This window comes from Bombina bombina, chromosome 6 (genome assembly GCF_027579735.1).
Source record: "Bombina bombina isolate aBomBom1 chromosome 6, aBomBom1.pri, whole genome shotgun sequence".
NCBI lineage: Eukaryota > Metazoa > Chordata > Amphibia > Anura > Bombinatoridae > Bombina > Bombina bombina.
This window is the reverse complement of record NC_069504.1, coordinates 1,063,089,458-1,063,112,473: the sequence shown is the minus strand read 5'-3', so window position 1 is coordinate 1,063,112,473 and position 23,016 is coordinate 1,063,089,458. Positions and strand designations below refer to the sequence as shown.

The 23,016-nt window shown below is 46.9% G+C and overlaps 1 protein-coding gene across 2 annotated transcripts in view; it reads left to right on the top strand.

The window, feature by feature from the left end:
* The window catches only part of LOC128664166 (protein mono-ADP-ribosyltransferase PARP12), a 380,066-nt gene that overhangs the window by 341,217 nt on the left and 15,833 nt on the right, over positions 1 to 23,016 (top strand). For both annotated transcript variants that reach the window (XM_053718923.1, XM_053718922.1), the window contains exon 13: positions 987 to 1,138. In XM_053718923.1, coding sequence (XP_053574898.1) covers positions 987 to 1,138 — 152 coding nt within the window. The remainder of the gene's footprint in view (positions 1 to 986; positions 1,139 to 23,016) is intronic.

Sequence of the window (23,016 nt, the reverse complement as noted above, 5' to 3'; positions counted from 1 at the left end):
CTCTCTTTCTTTTTGGCTAAGAAGCATAATCCGCTTAGCCTATGAGACTGCTGGCCAGCAGCCTCCTGAAAGGATTACAGCTCATTCTACTAGAGCTGTGGCTTCCACATGGGCCTTTAAAAATGAGGCTTCTGTTGAACAGATTTGCAAGGCGGCGACTTGGTCTTCGCTTCATACTTTTTCAAAATTCTACAAAATTTGATACTTTTGCTTCTTCGGAGGCTATTTTTGGGAGAAAGGTTTTACAGGCAGTGGTACCTTCCGTTTAAGTTCCTGCCTTGTCCCTCCCTTCATCCGTGTACTTTAGCTTTGGTATTGGTATCCCACAAGTAATGGATGATCCGTGGACTGGATACACCTTACAAGATAAAACATAATTTATGCTTACCTGATAAATTTATTTCTCTTGTGGTGTATCCAGTCCACGGCCCGCCCTGTCATTTTAAGGCAGGTAATTTTTTCATTTAAACTACAGTCACCAATGCACCCTATGGTTTCTCCTTTCTCTGCGTGTTTTCGGTCGAATGACTGGATATTGCAGTTAGGGGAGGAGCTATATAACAGCTCTGCTGTGGGTGTCCTCTTGCAACTTCCTGTTGGGAATGAGAATATCCCACAAGTAATGGATGATCCGTGGACTGGATACACCACAAGAGAAATAAATTTATCAGGTAAGCATAAATTATGTTTTTCTGCACAACTGCTCCATGAGACACAATCTCACTGGCTGATAAGGAAAACTCCCCCAGCTCCATTTGGTAACAACCACACACCCAACAAACATACAAAGTGTGTATCTTCAGCAAAGGGAAAAAAAAACAAAAAAGCTTTAATATATTTTAAAATGTTCTCTTTTAGATGTAACAAAGAAAAAATAAATACTGTGGTGTCCCTTTAAATTAGATAACCATGGCATAAATGTATACTGAGATATGTGTGTGTATATATAAATATGTGTATGTGTTTGATGCTGGATGTGTTAATAGGCAAAAGGAACAAATGAAGAAAGTTAACAAGGGGAAAAATGTTGATGAGCGGCAGCTGTTTCATGGAACAAATAATTCTCACATTCAAACCATCTGCAATGAGAACTTTGACTGGCGAATCTGTGGAACTAATGGAACCATGTATGGCAAAGGTGGGTCTGAGGGTTACCTATCTATAACAGGAGTCTGAACAGGATAGTGAAGAGGGAGTGAGGTAAATGAAAGGACACCTGGATCTTGGGTGGGGGGGGCGGACACCCTTTACTGTTCTGGAGTAAAGAGAAGGGACTACCAGAGAAGTCTGTGAGTGCTGGCAGTTGCTAGCTTACATGATGAGACTTTTATAAACATTCATTTGCTGAAAACCACAAAGCTATTATTTCAAAACAATTATTATAGCCATTACTCATATAAGGACAGGTTCAGTTTGACAATAGAACAAGTTAACCACAGCAATCTATTTACTATAAACAGCTATTTCAGACCAATTATAGCAATGACACTGGTCTATTCTGTCAGTGAAAGACACAGCAGTTATAACTGTTCAGGACCAATAAATCACATATTTTACATAACTATGAATCTATATAATAAAAGCCAAATGACGGACAGAGTGGAGGGCAGCTGGATTTTTCATTTATACCTATGGGATTTTTATTTGTGAGTTGGTCCTCAGGCCTCTCCAACAGGCCAGGTTTTCCGGATAACCTTGGATGAGAGCAGGTAAAAGAATTTTAACTAATCGGCTGATTCAGTTCACATATCCTCAAAATTTGGCCTGTTAGGGAGGCCTGAGGACAGGTTTGAAAACCAGTGGTATAAAGTTATGTTTTCATATGCCCTGTGCTTGGTAGATTTCTTCTGTTAAGTGTGATCAGTCCACGGGTCATCATTACTTGTGGGATATTATCTGCTCCCCTACAGGAAGTGCAAGAGGATTCACCCAGCAGAGTTGCTATATAGCTCCTCCCCTCTACGTCACCTCCAGTCATTCTCTTGCACCCAGCAACTAGATAGGTCGTGTGAGAGGACTATGGTGATTATACTTAGTTTTATATCTTCAATCAAAAGTTTGTTATTTTAAAATAACACTGGAGTGTGTTATTACCTCTCTGGCAGAGTTTGAGGAAGAATCTACCAGAGTTTTGCTATGATTTTAGCCGGAGTAGTTAAGATCATATTGCTGTTCTCGGCCATCTGAGGAGTGAGGTAAACTTCAGATCAGGGGACAGCGGGCAGATGAATCTGCATAGAGGTATGTAGCAGTTTTTATTTTCTGACAATGGAATTGATGAGAAAATCCTGCCATACCGATATAATGTCATGTATGTATACTTTACACTTCAGTATTCTGGGAATGGTACTTCACTAGAATTACACTGTAAGAAAGACATAAAGCTGTTTAATAACTAGAGATTATGTTTAACGTTTTTGCTGGAATGTAAAATCGTTTTCATTTACTGAGGTACTGAGTGAATAAATGTTTGGGCACTATTTTTCCACTTGGCAGTTGCTTAAATCTGTTTTTTTCTGTCAGTTTCTGTTCTCCCTCACTGCTGTGTGTGTGGGGGAGGGGCGCTTTTACTATGCATCAAATATTTCAGTCAGCATTGACTGAGATAAAAACGTTTATTCTGTAATTTGTTTCCTGCTTTCAGAAATTGTTATCTTTGCTAATGGGATTAAACCTTTGCTAAAGTTGTGTTGTTTAATTGCTGAGGGGAACAATCCTTTGCTAAAACTGTATATTCTGACAAAGATTGATGCTATAACTTAATTATTTTAACTGTTATAATTTTTTTCTGTGCTTCTTAAAGGCACAGTTCGTTTTCATATTATTTGTAAATTACTTTGAAAAGTATTTTCAAGTTGCTGTTTATTTGCTAGTGTGTTAAACATGTCTGATTCAGAGGAATATCTCTGTGCTATATGTGTTAATGCCAAAGTGGAGCCCAATAGAAATTTATGTACTAAATGTATTGATGCTATTTTAAAAAACAGTCAATCTGTACAAATTGAACATATTTCACCAAACAACGAGGGGAGAGTTATGCCGACTAACTCGCCTCACGTGTCAGTACCTGCATCTCCCGCTCAGGAGGTGCGTGATATTGTAGCGCCGAGTACATCTGGGCGGCCATTACAAATCACATTACAAGATATGGCTACTGTTATGACTGAAGTTTTGGCTAAACTACCAGAACTAAGAGGTAAACGTGATCACTCTGGGGTGAGAACAGAGTGCGCTGATAATGCAAGGGCCATGTCTGATACTGCGTCACAGTTTGCAGAACGTGAAGACGGAGAGCTTCATTCTGTGGGTGACGGTTCTGATCCAAATAAACTGGACTCAGACATTTCAAATTTTAAATTTAAGCTTGAGAACCTCCGTGTGTTAATAGGGGAGGTATTAGCGGCTCTGAATGATTGTAACACAGTTGCAATCCCAGAGAAAATGTGTAGGTTGGATAAATATTTTGCGGTACCGACGAGTACTGACGTTTTTCCTATACCTAAGAGACTTACTGACATTGTTACTAAGGAGTGGGATAGACCCGGTGTGCCTTTCTCACCCCCTCCTATATTCAGAAAAATGTTTCCAATAGACGCCGCCACACGGGACTTATGGCAAATGGTCCCTAAGGTGGAGGGAGCAGTTTCTACTTTAGCTAAGCGTACCACTATCCCAGTGGAGGATAGCTGTGCCTTTTCAGATCCAATGGATAAAAAATTAGAGGGTTACCTTAAGAAAATGTTTGTTCAACAAGGGTTTATATTGCAACCTCTTGCATGTATTGCGCCTGTCACGGCTGCAGCAGCATTTTGGTTTGAGTCTCTGGAAGAGACACTTCAATCATCCACACTAGATGACATCACACACAAACTTAAATTCCTTAAGTTAGCTAATTCATTTATTTCAGATGCCGTAGTACATTTAACTAAACTTGCGGCTAAAAATTCAGGATTCGCCATTCAGGCACGCAGAGCTCTGTGGCTGAAATCCTGGTCAGCTGATGTTACGTCTAAATCTAAATTGCTTAATATTCCTTTCAAAGGGCAGACCTTATTCGGGCCCGGCTTGAAAGAGATTATTGCTGACATTACAGGAGGTAAAGGTCATGCCCTGCCTCAGGACAAGGCCAAAGCCAAGGCTAGACAGTCCAATTTTCGTTCCTTTCGTAATTTCAAAGCAGGAGCAGCATCAACTTCCTCTGCACCAAAACAGGAAGGAGCTGTTGCTCGCTACAGACAAGGCTGGAAACCTAACCAGTCCTGGAACAGGGGCAAACAGGCCAGAAAACCTGCTGCTGCCCCTAAGACAGCATGAATTGAGGGCCCCCGATCCGGGACCGGATCTAGTGGGGGGCAGACTTTCCCTCTTCGCCCAGGCTTGGGCAAGAGATGTTCAGGATCCCTGGGCGTTAGAGATCATATCTCAGGGATACCTTCTGGACTTCAAATCCTCTCCCCCAAGAGGGAGATTTCATCTGTCAAGGTTGTCAACAAACCTAACAAAGAAGGAAGCGTTTCTACGCTGCGTACAAGATCTTTTATTAATGGGAGTGATCCATCCAGTTCCGCGGTTGGAACTAGGACAAGGGTTTTACTCAAATCTGTTTGTAGTTCCCAAAAAAGAGGGAACCTTCAGGCCAATCTTGGATTTAAAGATCCTAAACAAATTCCTAAGAGTTCCATCGTTCAAGATGGAAACTATTCGAACATTTTTGCCCATGATCCAAGAGGGTCAGTACATGACCACAGTGGATTTAAAGGATGCTTACCTTCACATACCGATTCACAAAAGCCATTACCGGTATCTAAGGTTTGCCTTTTTAGACAGGCATTACCAGTTTGTAGCTCTTCCATTCGGACTGGCTACGGCTCCAAGAATCTTCACAAAGGTTCTGGGCACTCTTCTGGCGGTACTAAGACCGCGAGGAATTTCAGTAGCTCCGTACTTAGACGACATACTGATACAAGCTTCAAGCCTTCAAACTGCCAAATCTCATACAGAGATAGTACTGGCATTTCTAAGGTCGCATGGATGGAAAGTGAACGAAAAGAAAAGTTCTCTCTTTCCACTCACAAGAGTTCCCTTCCTAGGGACTCTGATAGATTCTGTAGAAATTAAGATTTACCTGACAGAGGACAGGTTAACAAAACTTCAAAGTGCATGCCGTGTCCTTCATTCTATTCAACACCCGTCAGTAGCTCAATGCATGGAGGTAATCGGACTAATGGTAGCAGCAATGGACATAGTTCCTTTTGCACGCCTACATCTCAGACCACTGCAACTGTGCATGCTAAGTCAGTGGAATGGGGATTACTCAGATTTGTCCCCCACTCTAAATCTGAATCAAGAGACCAGAAATTCTCTTCTATGGTGGCTTTATCGGCCACATCTGGCCAGGGGAATGCCATTCAGCAGGCCAGACTGGTCAATTGTAACAACAGACGCCAGCCTACTAGGTTGGGGCGCTGTCTGGAATTCTCTGAAGGCTCAGGGACTATGGAATCAGGAGGAGAGTCTTCTTCCAATAAACATTCTGGAATTGAGAGCAGTCCTCAATGCTCTTCTGGCTTGACCCCAGTTAACAACTCGGGGGTTCATCAGGTTCCAGTCGGACAACATCACGACTGTAGCTTATATCAACCATCAGGGAGGGACAAGAAGCTCCCTAGCAATGATGGAAGTATCGAAGATAATTCGCTGGGCAGAGTCTCACTCTTGCCACCTGTCTGCAATCCACATCCCGGGAGTGGAGAACTGGGAGGCGGATTTCTTAAGTCGTCAGACTTTTCATCCGGGGGAGTGGGAACTTCATCCAGAGGTCTTTGCCCAAATACTTCGACGTTGGGGCAAACCAGAGATAGATCTCATGGCGTCTCGACAGAACGCCAAGCTTCCGCGCTACGGGTCCAGATCCAGGGATCCGGGAGCGGTCCTAATAGATGCCTTGACAGCACCATGGACCTTCAGGATGGCTTATGTGTTTCCACCTTTCCCAATGCTTCCTCGATTGATTGCCAGAATCAAACAGGAGAAAGCATCAGTGATTCTAATAGCGCCTGCATGGCCACGCAGGACTTGGTATACAGATCTGGTGGACATGTCATTCTGTCCACCTTGGTCGTTACCTCTGAAACAGGACCTTCTGATTCAGGGTCCTTTCAAACATCAAAATCTAACTTCTCTGAAGCTGACTGCTTGGAAATTGAACGCTTGATCTTATCAAAGCGTGGTTTTTCTGAGTCAGTTATTGATACCTTAATACAGGCTAGGAAGCCTGTTACCAGAAAGATTTACCATAAAATATGGCGTAAATACCTATATTGGTGCGAATCCAAAGGTTACTCTTGGAGTAAGGTTAGGATTCCTAGGATATTGTCTTTTCTACAAGAAGGTTTAGAAAAGGGGTTATCCGCTAGTTCCTTAAAGGGACAGATCTCAGCTCTGTCCATTCTGTTACACAAGCGTCTGTCAGAAGTTCCAGACGTTCAGGCTTTTTGTCAGGCTTTGGCCAGGATTAAACCTGTGTTTAAAGCTGTGGCTCCACCATGGAGTTTAAACCTTGTTCTTAACGTTTTACAGGGTGTTCCGTTTGAACCCCTTCATTCCATTGTTATAAAGTTGTTATCTTGGAAAGTTCTATTTTTAATGGCTATTTCCTCGGCTCGAAGAGTCTCTGAGTTATCAGCCTTACATTGTGATTCTCCTTATTTGATTTTTCACTCGGATAAGGTAGTTCTGCGTACTAAACCTGGGTTCTTACCTAAGGTAGTCACTAACAGGAATATCAATCAGGAGATTGTTGTTCCATCCTTGTGCCCAAATCCTTCTTCGAGGAAGGAACGTCTTTTGCACAATCTGGATGTAGTTTGTGCCCTTAAATTTTATTTACAGGCAACTAAAGATTTTCGACAAACGTCTTCCCTGTTTGTCGTTTACTCTGGTCAGAGGAGAGGTCAAAAAGCTTCTGCTACCTCTCTCTCTTTTTGGCTTCGTAGCATAATTCGTTTAGCTTATGAGACTGCTGGACAGCAGCCTCCTGAAAGAATTACAGCTCATTCCACTAGAGCTGTGGCTTCCACTTGGGCCTTTAAGAATGAGGCCTCTGTTGAACAGATTTGCAAGGCTGCAACTTGGTCTTCGCTTCATACTTTTTCCAAATTTTACAAATTTGACACTTTTGCTTCCTCGGAGGCTATTTTTGGGAGAAAGGTTCTTCAGGCAGTGGTTCCTTCTGTATAAAGAGCCTGCCTATCCCTCCCGTCATCCGTGTACTTTTGCTTTGGTATTGGTATCCCACAAGTAATGATGACCCGTGGACTGATCACACTTAACAGAAGAAAACATAATTTATGCTTACCTGATAAATTCCTTTCTTCTGTAGTGTGATCAGTCCACGGCCCGCCCTGTTTTTTAAGGCAGGTAAATATTTTTTAAATTATACTCCAGTCACCACTACACCCTTGGCTTCTCCTTTCTCGTTGGTCCTTGGTCGAATGACTGGAGGTGACGTAGAGGGGAGGAGCTATATAGCAACTCTGCTGGGTGAATCCTCTTGCACTTCCTGTAGGGGAGCAGATAATATCCCACAAGTAATGATGACCCGTGGACTGATCACACTACAGAAGAAAGGAATTTATCAGGTAAGCATAAATTATGTTTTTTCTTGGGGTATTATATAGTGTAATTGTGGTACAGTGGGTGCTGGTAGAAACGCTACTTTCTGCTCTTTATAAAGAGAGGGCAGACCACACTGCCACCTCTGGTTTTGAAGTTTAATTCCACTGTATCGCTTGACTCCACATCTGCACCTCTCTAAATCTGCCCAAATCACCTGACTCCACATCTGCACCTCTCTAGCTCTGCCCCAAATCACCTGACACCACATCTGCACCTCTCTAGCTCTGCCCCAAATCACCTGACTCCACATCTGCACCTCTCTAACTCTGCCCCAAATCACCTGACTCCACATCTGCACCTCTCTAACTCTTCCCCAAATCACCTGACACCACATCTGCACCTCTCTAACTCTGCCTCAAATCACCTGACACCACATATGCACCTCTCTAACTCTGCCCCAAATCACCTGACACCACATATGCATCTCTCTAACTCTTCCCCAAATCACCTGACACCACATATGCACCTCTCTAACTCTGCCTCAAATCGCCTGACTCCACATCTGCACCTCTCTACCTCTGCCTCAAATCACCTGACACCACATATGCATCTCTCTAACTCTGCCCCAAATCACCTGACACCACATATGCACCTCTCTAGCTCTGCCCCAAATCACCTGACACCACATATGCATCTCTCTAACTCTGCCCCAAATCACCTGACACCGCATATGCACCTCTCTAACTCTGCCCCATATAACCTGACACCACATCTGCACCTCTCTACCTCTGCCCCAAATCACCTGACACCACATATGCACCTCTCTAGCTCTGCCCCAAATCACCTGACACCACATCTGCACCTCTCTAACTCTGCCCCATATCACCTGACACCACATATGCACCTCTCTAACTCTGCCCCATATCACCTGACACCGCATATGCACCTCTCTAGCTCTGCCCCATATCACCTGACACTACATATGCACCTCTCTAACTCTGCCCCAAATCACCTGACACCACATCTGCACCTCTCTAACTCTGCCCCAAATCACCTGACACCACATCTGCACCTCTCTAACTCTGCCTCAAATCACCTGACTCCACATCTGCATCTCTCTAGCTCTGCCCCAAATCACCTGACACCACATATGCACCTCTCTAACTCTTCCCCAAATCACCTGACACCACATATGCACCTCTCTAACTCTGCCCCAAATCACCTGACACCACATCTGCACCTCTCTAGCTCTGCCCCAAATCACCTGACACCACATATGCATCTATCTAACTCTGCCCCGAATCACCTGACACCACATATGCACCTCTCTAACTCTGCCCCAAATCACCTGACACCACATATGCACCTCTCTAACTCTGCCCCAAATTACCTGACACCACATATGCACCTCTCTAGCTCTGCCCCAAATCACCTGACTCCACATCTGCACCTCTCTAACTCTGCCCCAAATCACCTGACTCCACATCTGCACCTCTCTAACTCTGCCCCAAATCACCTGACTCCACATCTGCACCTCTCTAACTCTGCCCCAAATCACCTGACACCACATATGCATCTCTCTAACTATGCCCCAAATCACCTGACACCACATATGCACCTCTCTAGCTCTGCCCCAAATCACCTGACACCACATATGCACCTCTCTAACTCTTCCCCAAATCACCTGACACCACATCTGCATCTCTCTAACTCTGCCCCAAAATACCTGACACCACATATGCACCTCTCTAGCTCTGCCCCATATCACCTGACACCACATATGCATCTCTCTAACTCTTCCCCAAATCACCTGACACCACATCTGCATCTCTCTAACTCTTCCCCAAATCACCTGACACCACATCTGCACCTCTCTAACTCTTCCCCAAATCACCTGACACCACATCTGCACCTCTCTAACTCTGCCCCAAATTACCTGACACCACATATGCATCTCTCTAACTCTTCCCCAAATCACCTGACACTACATATGCATCTCTCTAACTCTTCCCCAAATCACCTGACACCTCATATGCACCTCTCTAACTCTGCCCCAAATCACCTGACACCACATATGCACCTCTCTAGCTCTGCCCTGAATCACCTGACACTACATATGCACCTCTCTAACTCTTCCCCAAATCACCTGACACCACATATGCACCTCTCTAACTCTTCCCCAAATCACCTGACACCACATATGCACCTCTCTAACTCTTCCCCAAATCACCTGACACCACATATGCACCTCTCTAACTCTGCCCCAAATCACCTGACACCACATATGCATCTCTCTAACTCTGCCCCAAATCACCTGACACCACATATGCACCTCTCTAACTCTGCCCCAAATTACCTGACACCACATATGCACCTCTCTAACTCTGCCACAAATTACCTGACACCACATATGCATCTCTCTAACTCTTCCCCAAATCACCTGACACTACATATGCATCTCTCTAACTCTTCCCCAAATCACCTGACACCTCATATGCACCTCTCTAACTCTTCCCCAAATCACCTGACACCACATATGCACCTCTCTAACTCTTCCCCAAATCACCTGACACCTCATATGCACCTCTCTAACTCTTCCCCAAATCACCTGACACCACATCTGCACCTCTCTAACTCTTCCCCAAATCACCTGACACCACATCTGCACCTCTCTAACTCTTCCCCAAATCACCTGACACCACATCTGCACCTCTCTAGCTCTGCCCCAAATCACCTGACACCACATATGCACCTCTCTTGCTCTGCCCCAAATCACCTGACACCACATATGCACCTCTCTAACTCTGCCCCATATCACCTGACACCACATCTGCATCTCTCTAACTCTTCCCCAAATCACCTGACACCACATCTGCATCTCTCTAACTCTGCCCCAAATCACCTGACACCACATATGCATCTCTCTAACTCTGCCCCAAATCACCTGACACCACATATGCACCTCTCTAGCTCTGCCCCAAATCACCTGACACCACATATGCACCTCTCTAACTCTTCCCCAAATCACCTGACACCACATCTGCATCTCTCTAACTCTGCCCCAAAATACCTGACACCACATATGCACCTCTCTAGCTCTGCCCCATATCACCTGACACCACATATGCATCTCTCTAACTCTTCCCCAAATCACCTGACACCACATCTGCATCTCTCTAACTCTTCCCCAAATCACCTGACACCACATCTGCACCTCTCTAACTCTTCCCCAAATCACCTGACACCACATCTGCACCTCTCTAACTCTGCCCCAAATTACCTGACACCACATATGCATCTCTCTAACTCTTCCCCAAATCACCTGACACTACATATGCATCTCTCTAACTCTTCCCCAAATCACCTGACACCTCATATGCACCTCTCTAACTCTGCCCCAAATCACCTGACACCACATATGCACCTCTCTAGCTCTGCCCTGAATCACCTGACACTACATATGCACCTCTCTAACTCTTCCCCAAATCACCTGACACCACATATGCACCTCTCTAACTCTTCCCCAAATCACGTGACACCACATATGCACCTCTCTAACTCTGCCCCAAATCACCTGACACCACATATGCACCTCTCTAGCTCTGCCCTGAATCACATGACACTACATATGCACCTCTCTAACTCTTCCCCAAATCACCTGACACCACATATGCACCTCTCTAACTCTTCCCCAAATCACGTGACACCACATATGCACCTCTCTAACTCTTCCCCAAATCACCTGACACCACATATGCACCTCTCTAACTCTGCCCCAAATCACCTGACACAACATATGCATCTCTCTAACTCTGCCCCAAATCACCTGACACCACATATGCACCTCTCTAACTCTGCCCCAAATTACCTGACACCACATATGCACCTCTCTAACTCTGCCACAAATTACCTGACACCACATATGCATCTCTCTAACTCTTCCCCAAATCACCTGACACTACATATGCATCTCTCTAACTCTTCCCCAAATCACCTGACACCTCATATGCACCTCTCTAACTCTTCCCCAAATCACCTGACACCACATATGCACCTCTCTAACTCTTCCCCAAATCACCTGACACCTCATATGCACCTCTCTAACTCTTCCCCAAATCACCTGACACCACATCTGCACCTCTCTAACTCTTCCCCAAATCACCTGACACCACATCTGCACCTCTCTAACTCTTCCCCAAATCACCTGACACCACATCTGCACCTCTCTAGCTCTGCCCCAAATCACCTGACACCACATATGCACCTCTTTTGCTCTGCCCCAAATCACCTGACACCACATATGCACCTCTCTAACTCTGCCCCATATCACCTGACACCACATCTGCATCTCTCTAACTCTTCCCCAAATCACCTGACACCACATCTGCATCTCTCTAACTCTGCCCCAAATCACCTGACACCACATATGCATCTCTCTAACTCTGCCCCAAATCACCTGACACCACATATGCACCTCTCTAGCTCTGCCCCAAATCACCTGACACCACATATGCACCTCTCTAACTCTTCCCCAAATCACCTGACACCACATCTGCATCTCTCTAACTCTGCCCCAAAATACCTGACACCACATATGCACCTCTCTAGCTCTGCCCCATATCACCTGACACCACATATGCATCTCTCTAACTCTTCCCCAAATCACCTGACACCACATCTGCATCTCTCTAACTCTTCCCCAAATCACCTGACACCACATCTGCACCTCTCTAACTCTTCCCCAAATCACCTGACACCACATCTGCACCTCTCTAACTCTGCCCCAAATTACCTGACACCACATATGCATCTCTCTAACTCTTCCCCAAATCACCTGACACTACATATGCATCTCTCTAACTCTTCCCCAAATCACCTGACACCTCATATGCACCTCTCTAACTCTGCCCCAAATCACCTGACACCACATATGCACCTCTCTAGCTCTGCCCTGAACCACCTGACACTACATATGCACCTCTCTAACTCTTCCCCAAATCACCTGACACCACATATGCACCTCTCTAACTCTTCCCCAAATCACGTGACACCACATATGCACCTCTCTAACTCTTCCCCAAATCACCTGACACCACATATGCACCTCTCTAACTCTGCCCCAAATCACCTGACACAACATATGCATCTCTCTAACTCTGCCCCAAATCACCTGACACCACATATGCACCTCTCTAACTCTGCCCCAAATTACCTGACACCACATATGCACCTCTCTAACTCTGCCACAAATTACCTGACACCACATATGCATCTCTCTAACTCTTCCCCAAATCACCTGACACTACATATGCATCTCTCTAACTCTTCCCCAAATCACCTGACACCTCATATGCACCTCTCTAACTCTTCCCCAAATCACCTGACACCACATATGCACCTCTCTAACTCTTCCCCAAATCACCTGACACCTCACATGCACCTCTCTAACTCTTCCCCAAATCACCTGACACCACATCTGCACCTCTCTAACTCTTCCCCAAATCACCTGACACCACATCTGCACCTCTCTAACTCTTCCCCAAATCACCTGACACCACATCTGCACCTCTCTAGCTCTGCCCCAAATCACCTGACACCACATATGCACCTCTCTTGCTCTGCCCCAAATCACCTGACACCACATATGCACCTCTCTAACTCTGCCCCATATCACCTGACACCACATCTGCATCTCTCTAACTCTTCCCCAAATCACCTGACACCACATCTGCATCTCTCTAACTCTTCCCTAAATCACCTGACACCACATATGCACCTCTCTGACTCTGCCCCAAATCACCTGACACCACATATGCACCTCTCTAATTCTGTCCCAAATCACCTGACACCACATATGCACCTCTCTAACTCTGCCCCAAATCACCTGACACCACATATGCACCTCTCTAACTCTGCCCCAAATTACCTGACACCACATATGCACCTCTCTAACTCTTCCCCAAATCACCTGACACCACATATGCACCTCTCTGACTCTGCCCCAAATCACCTGACACCACATATGCACCTCTCTAATTCTGTCCCAAATCACCTGACACCACATATGCACCTCTCTAACTCTGCCCCAAATCACCTGACACAACATATGCATCTCTCTAACTCTGCCCCAAATCACCTGACACCACATATGCACCTCTCTAACTCTGCCCCAAATTACCTGACACCACATATGCACCTCTCTAACTCTGCCACAAATTACCTGACACCACATATGCATCTCTCTAACTCTTCCCCAAATCACCTGACACCACATCTGCACCTCTCTAACTCTTCCCCAAATCACCTGACACCACATCTGCACCTCTCTAGCTCTGCCCCAAATCACCTGACACCACATATGCACCTCTCTTGCTCTGCCCCAAATCACCTGACACCACATATGCACCTCTCTACCTCTGCCCCATATCACCTGACACCACATCTGCATCTCTCGAACTCTTCCCCAAATCACCTGACACCACATCTGCATCTCTCTAACTCTTCCCCAAATCACCTGACACCACATATGCACCTCTCTGACTCTGCCCCAAATCACCTGACACCACATATGCACCTCTCTAATTCTGTCCCAAATCACCTGACACCACATATGCACCTCTCTAACTCTGCCCCAAATCACCTGACACCACATATGCACCTCTCTAACTCTGCCCCAAATTACCTGACACCACATATGCACCTCTCTAACTCTTCCCCAAATCACCTGACACCACATATGCACCTCTCTGACTCTGCCCCAAATCACCTGACACCACATATGCACCTCTCTAATTCTGTCCCAAATCACCTGACACCACATATGCACCTCTCTAACTCTGCCCCAAATCACCTGACACAACATATGCATCTCTCTAACTCTGCCCCAAATCACCTGACACCACATATGCACCTCTCTAACTCTGCCCCAAATTACCTGACACCACATATGCACCTCTCTAACTCTGCCACAAATTACCTGACACCACATATGCATCTCTCTAACTCTTCCCCAAATCACCTGACACTACATATGCATCTCTCTAACTCTTCCCCAAATCACCTGACACCTCATATGCACCTCTCTAACTCTTCCCCAAATCACCTGACACCACATATGCACCTCTCTAACTCTTCCCCAAATCACCTGACACCTCATATGCACCTCTCTTGCTCTGCCCCAAATCACCTGACACCACATATGCACCTCTCTAACTCTTCCCCAAATCACCTGACACCACATCTGCACCTCTCTAACTCTTCCCCAAATCACCTGACACCACATCTGCACCTCTCTAACTCTTCCCCAAATCACCTGACACCACATCTGCACCTCTCTAACTCTTCCCCAAATCACCTGACACCACATCTGCACCTCTCTAACTCTTCCCCAAATCACCTGACACCACATCTGCACCTCTCTAGCTCTGCCCCAAATCACCTGACACCACATATGCACCTCTCTTGCTCTGCCCCAAATCACCTGACACCACATATGCACCTCTCTAACTCTGCCCCATATCACCTGACACCACATCTGCATCTCTCTAACTCTTCCCCAAATCACCTGACCTCACATCTGCATCTCTCTAACTCTGCCCCAAATCACCTGACACCACATATGCATCTCTCTAACTCTGCCCCAAATCACCTGACACCACATATGCACCTCTCTAGCTCTGCCCCAAATCACCTGACACCACATATGCACCTCTCTAACTCTTCCCCAAATCACCTGACACCACATCTGCATCTCTCTAACTCTGCCCCAAAATACCTGACACCACATATGCACCTCTCTAGCTCTGCCCCATATCACCTGACACCACATATGCATCTCTCTAACTCTTCCCCAAATCACCTGACACCACATCTGCATCTCTCTAACTCTTCCCCAAATCACCTGACACCACATCTGCACCTCTCTAACTCTGCCCCAAATTACCTGACACCACATATGCATCTCTCTAACTCTTCCCCAAATCACCTGACACTACATATGCATCTCTCTAACTCTTCCCCAAATCACCTGACACCTCATATGCACCTCTCTAACTCTGCCCCAAATCACCTGACACCACATATGCACCTCTCTAGCTCTGCCCTGAATCACCTGACACTACATATGCACCTCTCTAACTCTTCCCCAAATCACCTGACACCACATATGCACCTCTCTAACTCTTCCCCAAATCACGTGACACCACATATGCACCTCTCTAACTCTTCCCCAAATCACCTGACACCACATATGCACCTCTCTAACTCTGCCCCAAATCACCTGACACAACATATGCATCTCTCTAACTCTGCCCCAAATCACCTGACACCACATATGCACCTCTCTAACTCTGCCCCAAATTACCTGACACCACATATGCACCTCTCTAACTCTGCCACAAATTACCTGACACCACATATGCATCTCTCTAACTCTTCCCCAAATCACCTGACACTACATATGCATCTCTCTAACTCTTCCCCAAATCACCTGACACCTCATATGCACCTCTCTAACTCTTCCCCAAATCACCTGACACCACATATGCACCTCTCTAACTCTTCCCCAAATCACCTGACACCACATCTGCACCTCTCTAACTCTTCCCCAAATCACCTGACACCACATCTGCACCTCTCTAACTCTTCCCCAAATCACCTGACACCACATCTGCACCTCTCTAGCTCTGCCCCAAATCACCTGACACCACATATGCACCTCTCTTGCTCTGCCCCAAATCACCTGACACCACATATGCACCTCTCTAACTCTGCCCCATATCACCTGACACCACATCTGCATCTCTCTAACTCTTCCCCAAATCACCTGACACCACATCTGCATCTCTCTAACTCTTCCCCAAATCACCTGACACCACATATGCACCTCTCTGACTCTGCCCCAAATCACCTGACACCACATATGCACCTCTCTAATTCTGTCCCAAATCACCTGACACCACATATGCACCTCTCTAACTCTGCCCCAAATCACCTGACACCACATATGCACCTCTCTAACTCTGCCCCAAATTACCTGACACCACATATGCACCTCTCTAACTCTGCCCCAAATCACCTGACACCACATATGCACCTCTCTAACTCTGCCCCAAATCACCTGACACCACATCTGCACCTCTCTAGCTCTGCCCCAAATCACCTGACACCACATATGCACCTCTCTAACTCTGCCCCAAATCACCTGACACCACATATGCACCTCTCTAACTCTTCCCCAAATCACCTGACACCTCATATGCACCTCTCTAACTCTTCCCCAAATCACCTGACACCACATCTGCATCTCTCTAACTCTGCCCCAAAATACCTGACACCACATATGCACCTCTCTAGCTCTGCCCCATATCACCTGACACCACATATGCATCTCTCTAACTCTTCCCCAAATCACCTGACACCACATCTGCATCTCTCTAACTCTTCCCCAAATCACCTGACACCACATCTGCACCTCTCTAACTCTTCCCCAAATCACCTGACACCACATCTGCACCTCTCTAACTCTGCCCCAAATTACCTGACACCACATATGCATCTCTCTAACTCTTCCCCAAATCACCTGACACTACATATGCATCTCTCTAACTCTTCCCCAAATCACCTGACACCTCATATGCACCTCTCTAACTCTGCCCCAAATCACCTGACACCACATATGCACCTCTCTAGCTCTGCCCTGAATCACCTGACACTACATATGCACCTCTCTAACTCTTCCCCAAATCACCTGACACCACATATGCACCTCTCTAACTCTTCCCCAAATCACCTGACACCACATATGCACCTCTCTAACTCTTCCCCAAATCACCTGACACCACATATGCACCTCTCTAACTCTGCCCCAAATCACCTGACACAACATATGCATCTCTCTAACTCTGCCCCAAATCACCTGACACCACATATGCACCTCTCTAACTCTGCCCCAAATCACCTGACACCACATATGCACCTCTCTAACTCTGCCACAAATTACCTGACACCACATATGCATCTCTCTAACTCTTCCCCAAATCACCTGACACTACATATGCATCTCTCTAACTCTTCCCCAAATCACCTGACACCTCATATGCACCTCTCTAACTCTTCCCCAAATCACCTGACACCACATATGCACCTCTCTAACTCTTCCCCAAATCACCTGACACCTCACATGCACCTCTCTAACTCTTCCCCAAATCACCTGACACCACATCTGCACCTCTCTAACTCTTCCCCAAATCACCTGACACCACATCTGCACCTCTCTAACTCTTCCCCAAATCACCTGACACCACATCTGCACCTCTCTAGCTCTGCCCCAAATCACCTGACACCACATATGCACCTCTCTTGCTCTGCCCCAAATCACCTGACACCACATATGCACCTCTCTAACTCTGCCCCATATCACCTGACACCACATCTGCATCTCTCTAACTCTTCCCCAAATCACCTGACACCACATCTGCATCTCTCTAACTCTTCCCCAAATCACCTGACACCACATATGCACCTCTCTGACTCTGCCCCAAATCACCTGACACCACATATGCACCTCTCTAATTCTGTCCCAAATCACCTGACACCACATATGCACCTCTCTAACTCTGCCCCAAATCACCTGACACCACATATGCACCTCTCTAACTCTGCCCCAAATTACCTGACACCACATATGCACCTCTCTAACTCTGCCCCAAATCACCTGACACCACATATGCACCTCTCTAACTCTGCCCCAAATCACCTGACACCACATCTGCACCTCTCTAGCTCTGCCCCAAATCACCTGACACCACATATGCACCTCTCTAACTCTGCCCCAAATCACCTGACACCACATATGCACCTCTCTAACTCTTCCCCAAATCACCTGACACCTCATATGCACCTCTCTAACTCTTCCCCAAATCACCTGACACCACATCTGCACCTCTCTAACTCTTCCCCAAATCACCTGACACCACATCTGCACCTCTCTAACTCTTCCCCAAATCACCTGACACCACATCTGCACCTCTCTAGCTCTGCCCCAAATCACCTGACACCACATCTGCACCTCTCTAGCTCTGCCCCAAATCACCTGACACCACATATGCACCTCTCTAACTCTTCCCCAAATCACCTGACACCTCATATGCACCTCTCTAACTCTTCCCCAAATCACCTGACACCACATCTGCACCTCTCTAACTCTTCCCCAAATCACCTGACACCACATCTGCACCTCTCTAACTCTTCCCCAAATCACCTGACACCACATCTGCACCTCTCTAGCTCTGCCCCAAATCACCTGACACCACATCTGCACCTCTCTAGCTCTGCCCCAAATCACCTGACACCACATATGCACCTCTCTTGCTCTGCCCCAAATCACCTGACACCACATATGCACCTCTCTAACTCTGCCCCATATCACCTGACACCACATCTGCATCTCTCTAACTCTTCCCCAAATCACCTGACACCACATCTGCATCTCTCTAACTCTTCCCCAAATCACCTGACACCACATATGCACCTCTCTGACTCTGCCCCAAATCACCTGACACCACATATGCACCTCTCTAACTCTGTCCCAAATCACCTGACACCACATATGCACCTCTCTAACTCTGCCCCAAATCACCTGACACCACATATGCACCTCTCTAACTCTGCCCCAAATTACCTGACACCACATATGCACCTCTCTAACTCTGCCCCAAATCACCTGACACCACATATGCACCTCTCTAACTCTGCCCCAAATCACCTGACACCACATCTGCACCTCTCTAGCTCTGCCCCAAATCACCTGACACCACATATGCACCTCTCTAACTCTGCCCCAAATCACCTGACACCACATATGCACCTCTCTAACTCTTCCCCAAATCACCTGACACCTCATATGCACCTCTCTAACTCTTCCCCAAATCACCTGACACCACATCTGCACCTCTCTAACTCTTCCCCAAATCACCTGACACCACATCTGCACCTCTCTAACTCTTCCCCAAATCACCTGACACCACATCTGCACCTCTCTAGCTCTGCCCCAAATCACCTGACACCACATATGCACCTCTCTTGCTCTGCCCCAAATCACCTGACACCACATATGCACCTCTCTAACTCTGCCCCATATCACCTGACACCACATCTGCATCTCTCTAACTCTTCCCCAAATCACCTGACACCACATCTGCATCTCTCTAACTCTTCCCCAAATCACCTGACACCACATATGCACCTCTCTAACTCTGCCCCAAATCACCTGACACCACATATGCACCTCTCTAGATCTGCCCCAAATCACCTGACACCACATATGCACCTCTCTAACTCTTCCCCAAATCACCTGACACCACATATGCACCTCTCTAACTCTGCCCCAAATCACCTGACACCACATATGCACCTCTCTAGCTCTGCCCCAAATCACCTGACACCACATATGCACCTCTCTAACTCTTCCCCAAATCACCTGACACCACATATGCACCTCTCTAACTCTTCCCCAAATCACCTGACACCACATCTGCACCTCTCTAACTCTGCCCCAAATCACCTGACACCACATATGCACCTCTCTAACTCTGCCCCAAATCACCTGACACCACATATGCACCTCTCTAACTCTGCCCCAAATCACCTGACACCACATATGCACCTCTCTAACTCTGCCCCAAATCACCTGACACCACATCTGCACCTCTCTAACTCTGCCCCAAATCACCTGACACCACATATGCACCTCTCTAACTCTGCCCCAAATCACCTGACACCACATATGCACCTCTCTAGCTCTGCCCCAAATCACCTGACACCACATATGCACCTCTCTAACTCTGCCCCAAATCACCTGACACCACATATGCACCTCTCTAACTCTGCCCCAAATCACCTGACACCACATATGCACCTCTCTAACTCTGCCCCAAATCACCTGACACCACATATGCATCTCTCTAACTCTTCCCCAAATCACCTGACACCACATATGCACCTCTCTAACTCTGCCCCAAATCACCTGACACCACATATGCACCTCTCTAACTCTGCCCCAAATCACCTGACACCACATATGCACCTCTCTAACTCTGCCCCAAATCACCTGACACCACATATGCATCTCTCTAACTCTTCCCCAAATCACCTGACACCACATATGCACCTCTCTAACTCTTCCCCAAATCACCTGACACCACATATGCACCTCTCTAGCTCTGCCCCAAATCACCTGACACCACATATGCACCTCTCTAACTCTTCCCCAAATCACCTGACACCACATCTGCACCTCTCTAGCTCTGCCCCAAATCACCTGACACCACATATGCACCTCTCTTGCTCTGCCCCAAATCACCTGACACCACATATGCACCTCTCTAACTCTGCCCCAAATCACCTGACACCACATATGCATCTCTCTAACTCTGCCCCAAATCACCTGACACCACATATGCACCTCTCTAACTCTGTCCCAAATCACCTGACACCACATATGCACCTCTCTAACTCTGCCCCAAATCACCTGACACCTCATATGCACCTCTCTAGCTCTGCCCCAAATCACCTGACACCACATATGCATCTCTCTAACTCTGCCCCAAATCACCTGACACCACATATGCATCTCTCTAACTCTGCCCCAAATCACCTGACACCACATCTGCATCTCTCTAACTCTTCCCCAAATCACCTGACACCACATATGCATCTCTCTAACTCTTCCCCAAATCACCTGACACCACATCTGCACCTCTCTAGCTCTGCCCCAAATCACCTGACTCCACATATGCACCTCTCTAACTCTGCCCCAAATCACCTGACACCACATATGCATCTCTCTAACTCTTCCCCAAATCACCTGACACCACATATGCACCTCTCTAACTCTTCCCCAAATCACCTGACACCACATCTGCACCTCTCTAGCTCTGCCCCAAATCACCTGACACCACATATGCACCTCTCTTGCTCTGCCCCAAATCACCTGACACCACATATGCACCTCTCTAACTCTGCCCCAAATCACCTGACACCACATATGCATCTCTCTAACTCTGCCCCAAATCACCTGACACCACATATGCACCTCTCTAATTCTGTCCCAAATCACCTGACACCACATATGCACCTCTCTAACTCTGCCCCAAATCACCTGACACCGCATATGCACCTCTCTAGCTCTGCCCCATATCACCTGACACCACATATGCATCTCTCTAATTCTGCCCCAAATCACCTGACACCACATATGCACCTCTCTAACTCTGCCCCAAATCACCTGACACCACATCTGCACCTCTCTAGCTCTGCCCCAAATCACCTGACACCACATATGCACCTCTCTAACTCTGCCCCATATCACCTGACACCACATATGCACCTCTCTAACTCTTCCCCAAATCACCTGACACCACATATGCACCTCTCTAACTCTGCCCCAAATCACCTGACACCACATATGCCCCTCTCTACCTCTGCCCCAAATCACCTGACACCACATCTGCACCTCTCTAACTCTGCCCCAAATCACCTGACACCACATATGCACCTCTCTAACTCTGCCCCAAATCACCTGACACCACATATGCACCTCTCTAGCTCTGCCCCAAATCACCTGACACCACATATGCACCTCTCTAACTCTGCCCCAAATCACCTGACACCACATATGCACCTCTCTAACTCTGCCCCAAATTACCTGACACCACATATGCACCTCTCTAACTCTGCCCCAAATCACCTGACACCACATATGCATCTCTCTAACTCTTCCCCAAATCACCTGACACCACATATGCACCTCTCTAACTCTTCCCCAAATCACCTGACACCACATATGCACCTCTCTAACTCTTCCCCAAATCACCTGACACCACATATGCACCTCTCTAACTCTGCCCCAAATCACCTGACACCACATATGCACCTCTCTAACTCTTCCCCAAATCACCTGACACCACATATGCACCTCTCTAACTCTGCCCCAAATCACCTGACACCACATATGCACCTCTCTAGCTCTGCCCCAAATCACCTGACACCACATATGCACCTCTCTAGCTCTGCCCCAAATCACCTGACACCACATCTGCACCTCTCTAACTCTTCCCCAAATCACCTGACACCACATCTGCACCTCTCTAGCTCTGCCCCAAATCACCTGACACCACATATGCATCTCTCTAACTCTTCCCCAAATCACCTGACACCACATATGCACCTCTCTAGCTCTGCCCCAAATCACCTGACACCACATATGCACCTCTCTAACTCTGCCCCAAATCACCTGACACCACATATGCACCTCTCTGACTCTGCCCTGAATCACCTGACACCTCATATGCACCTCTCTAGCTCTGCCCCAAATCACCTGACTCTACATATGCACCTCTC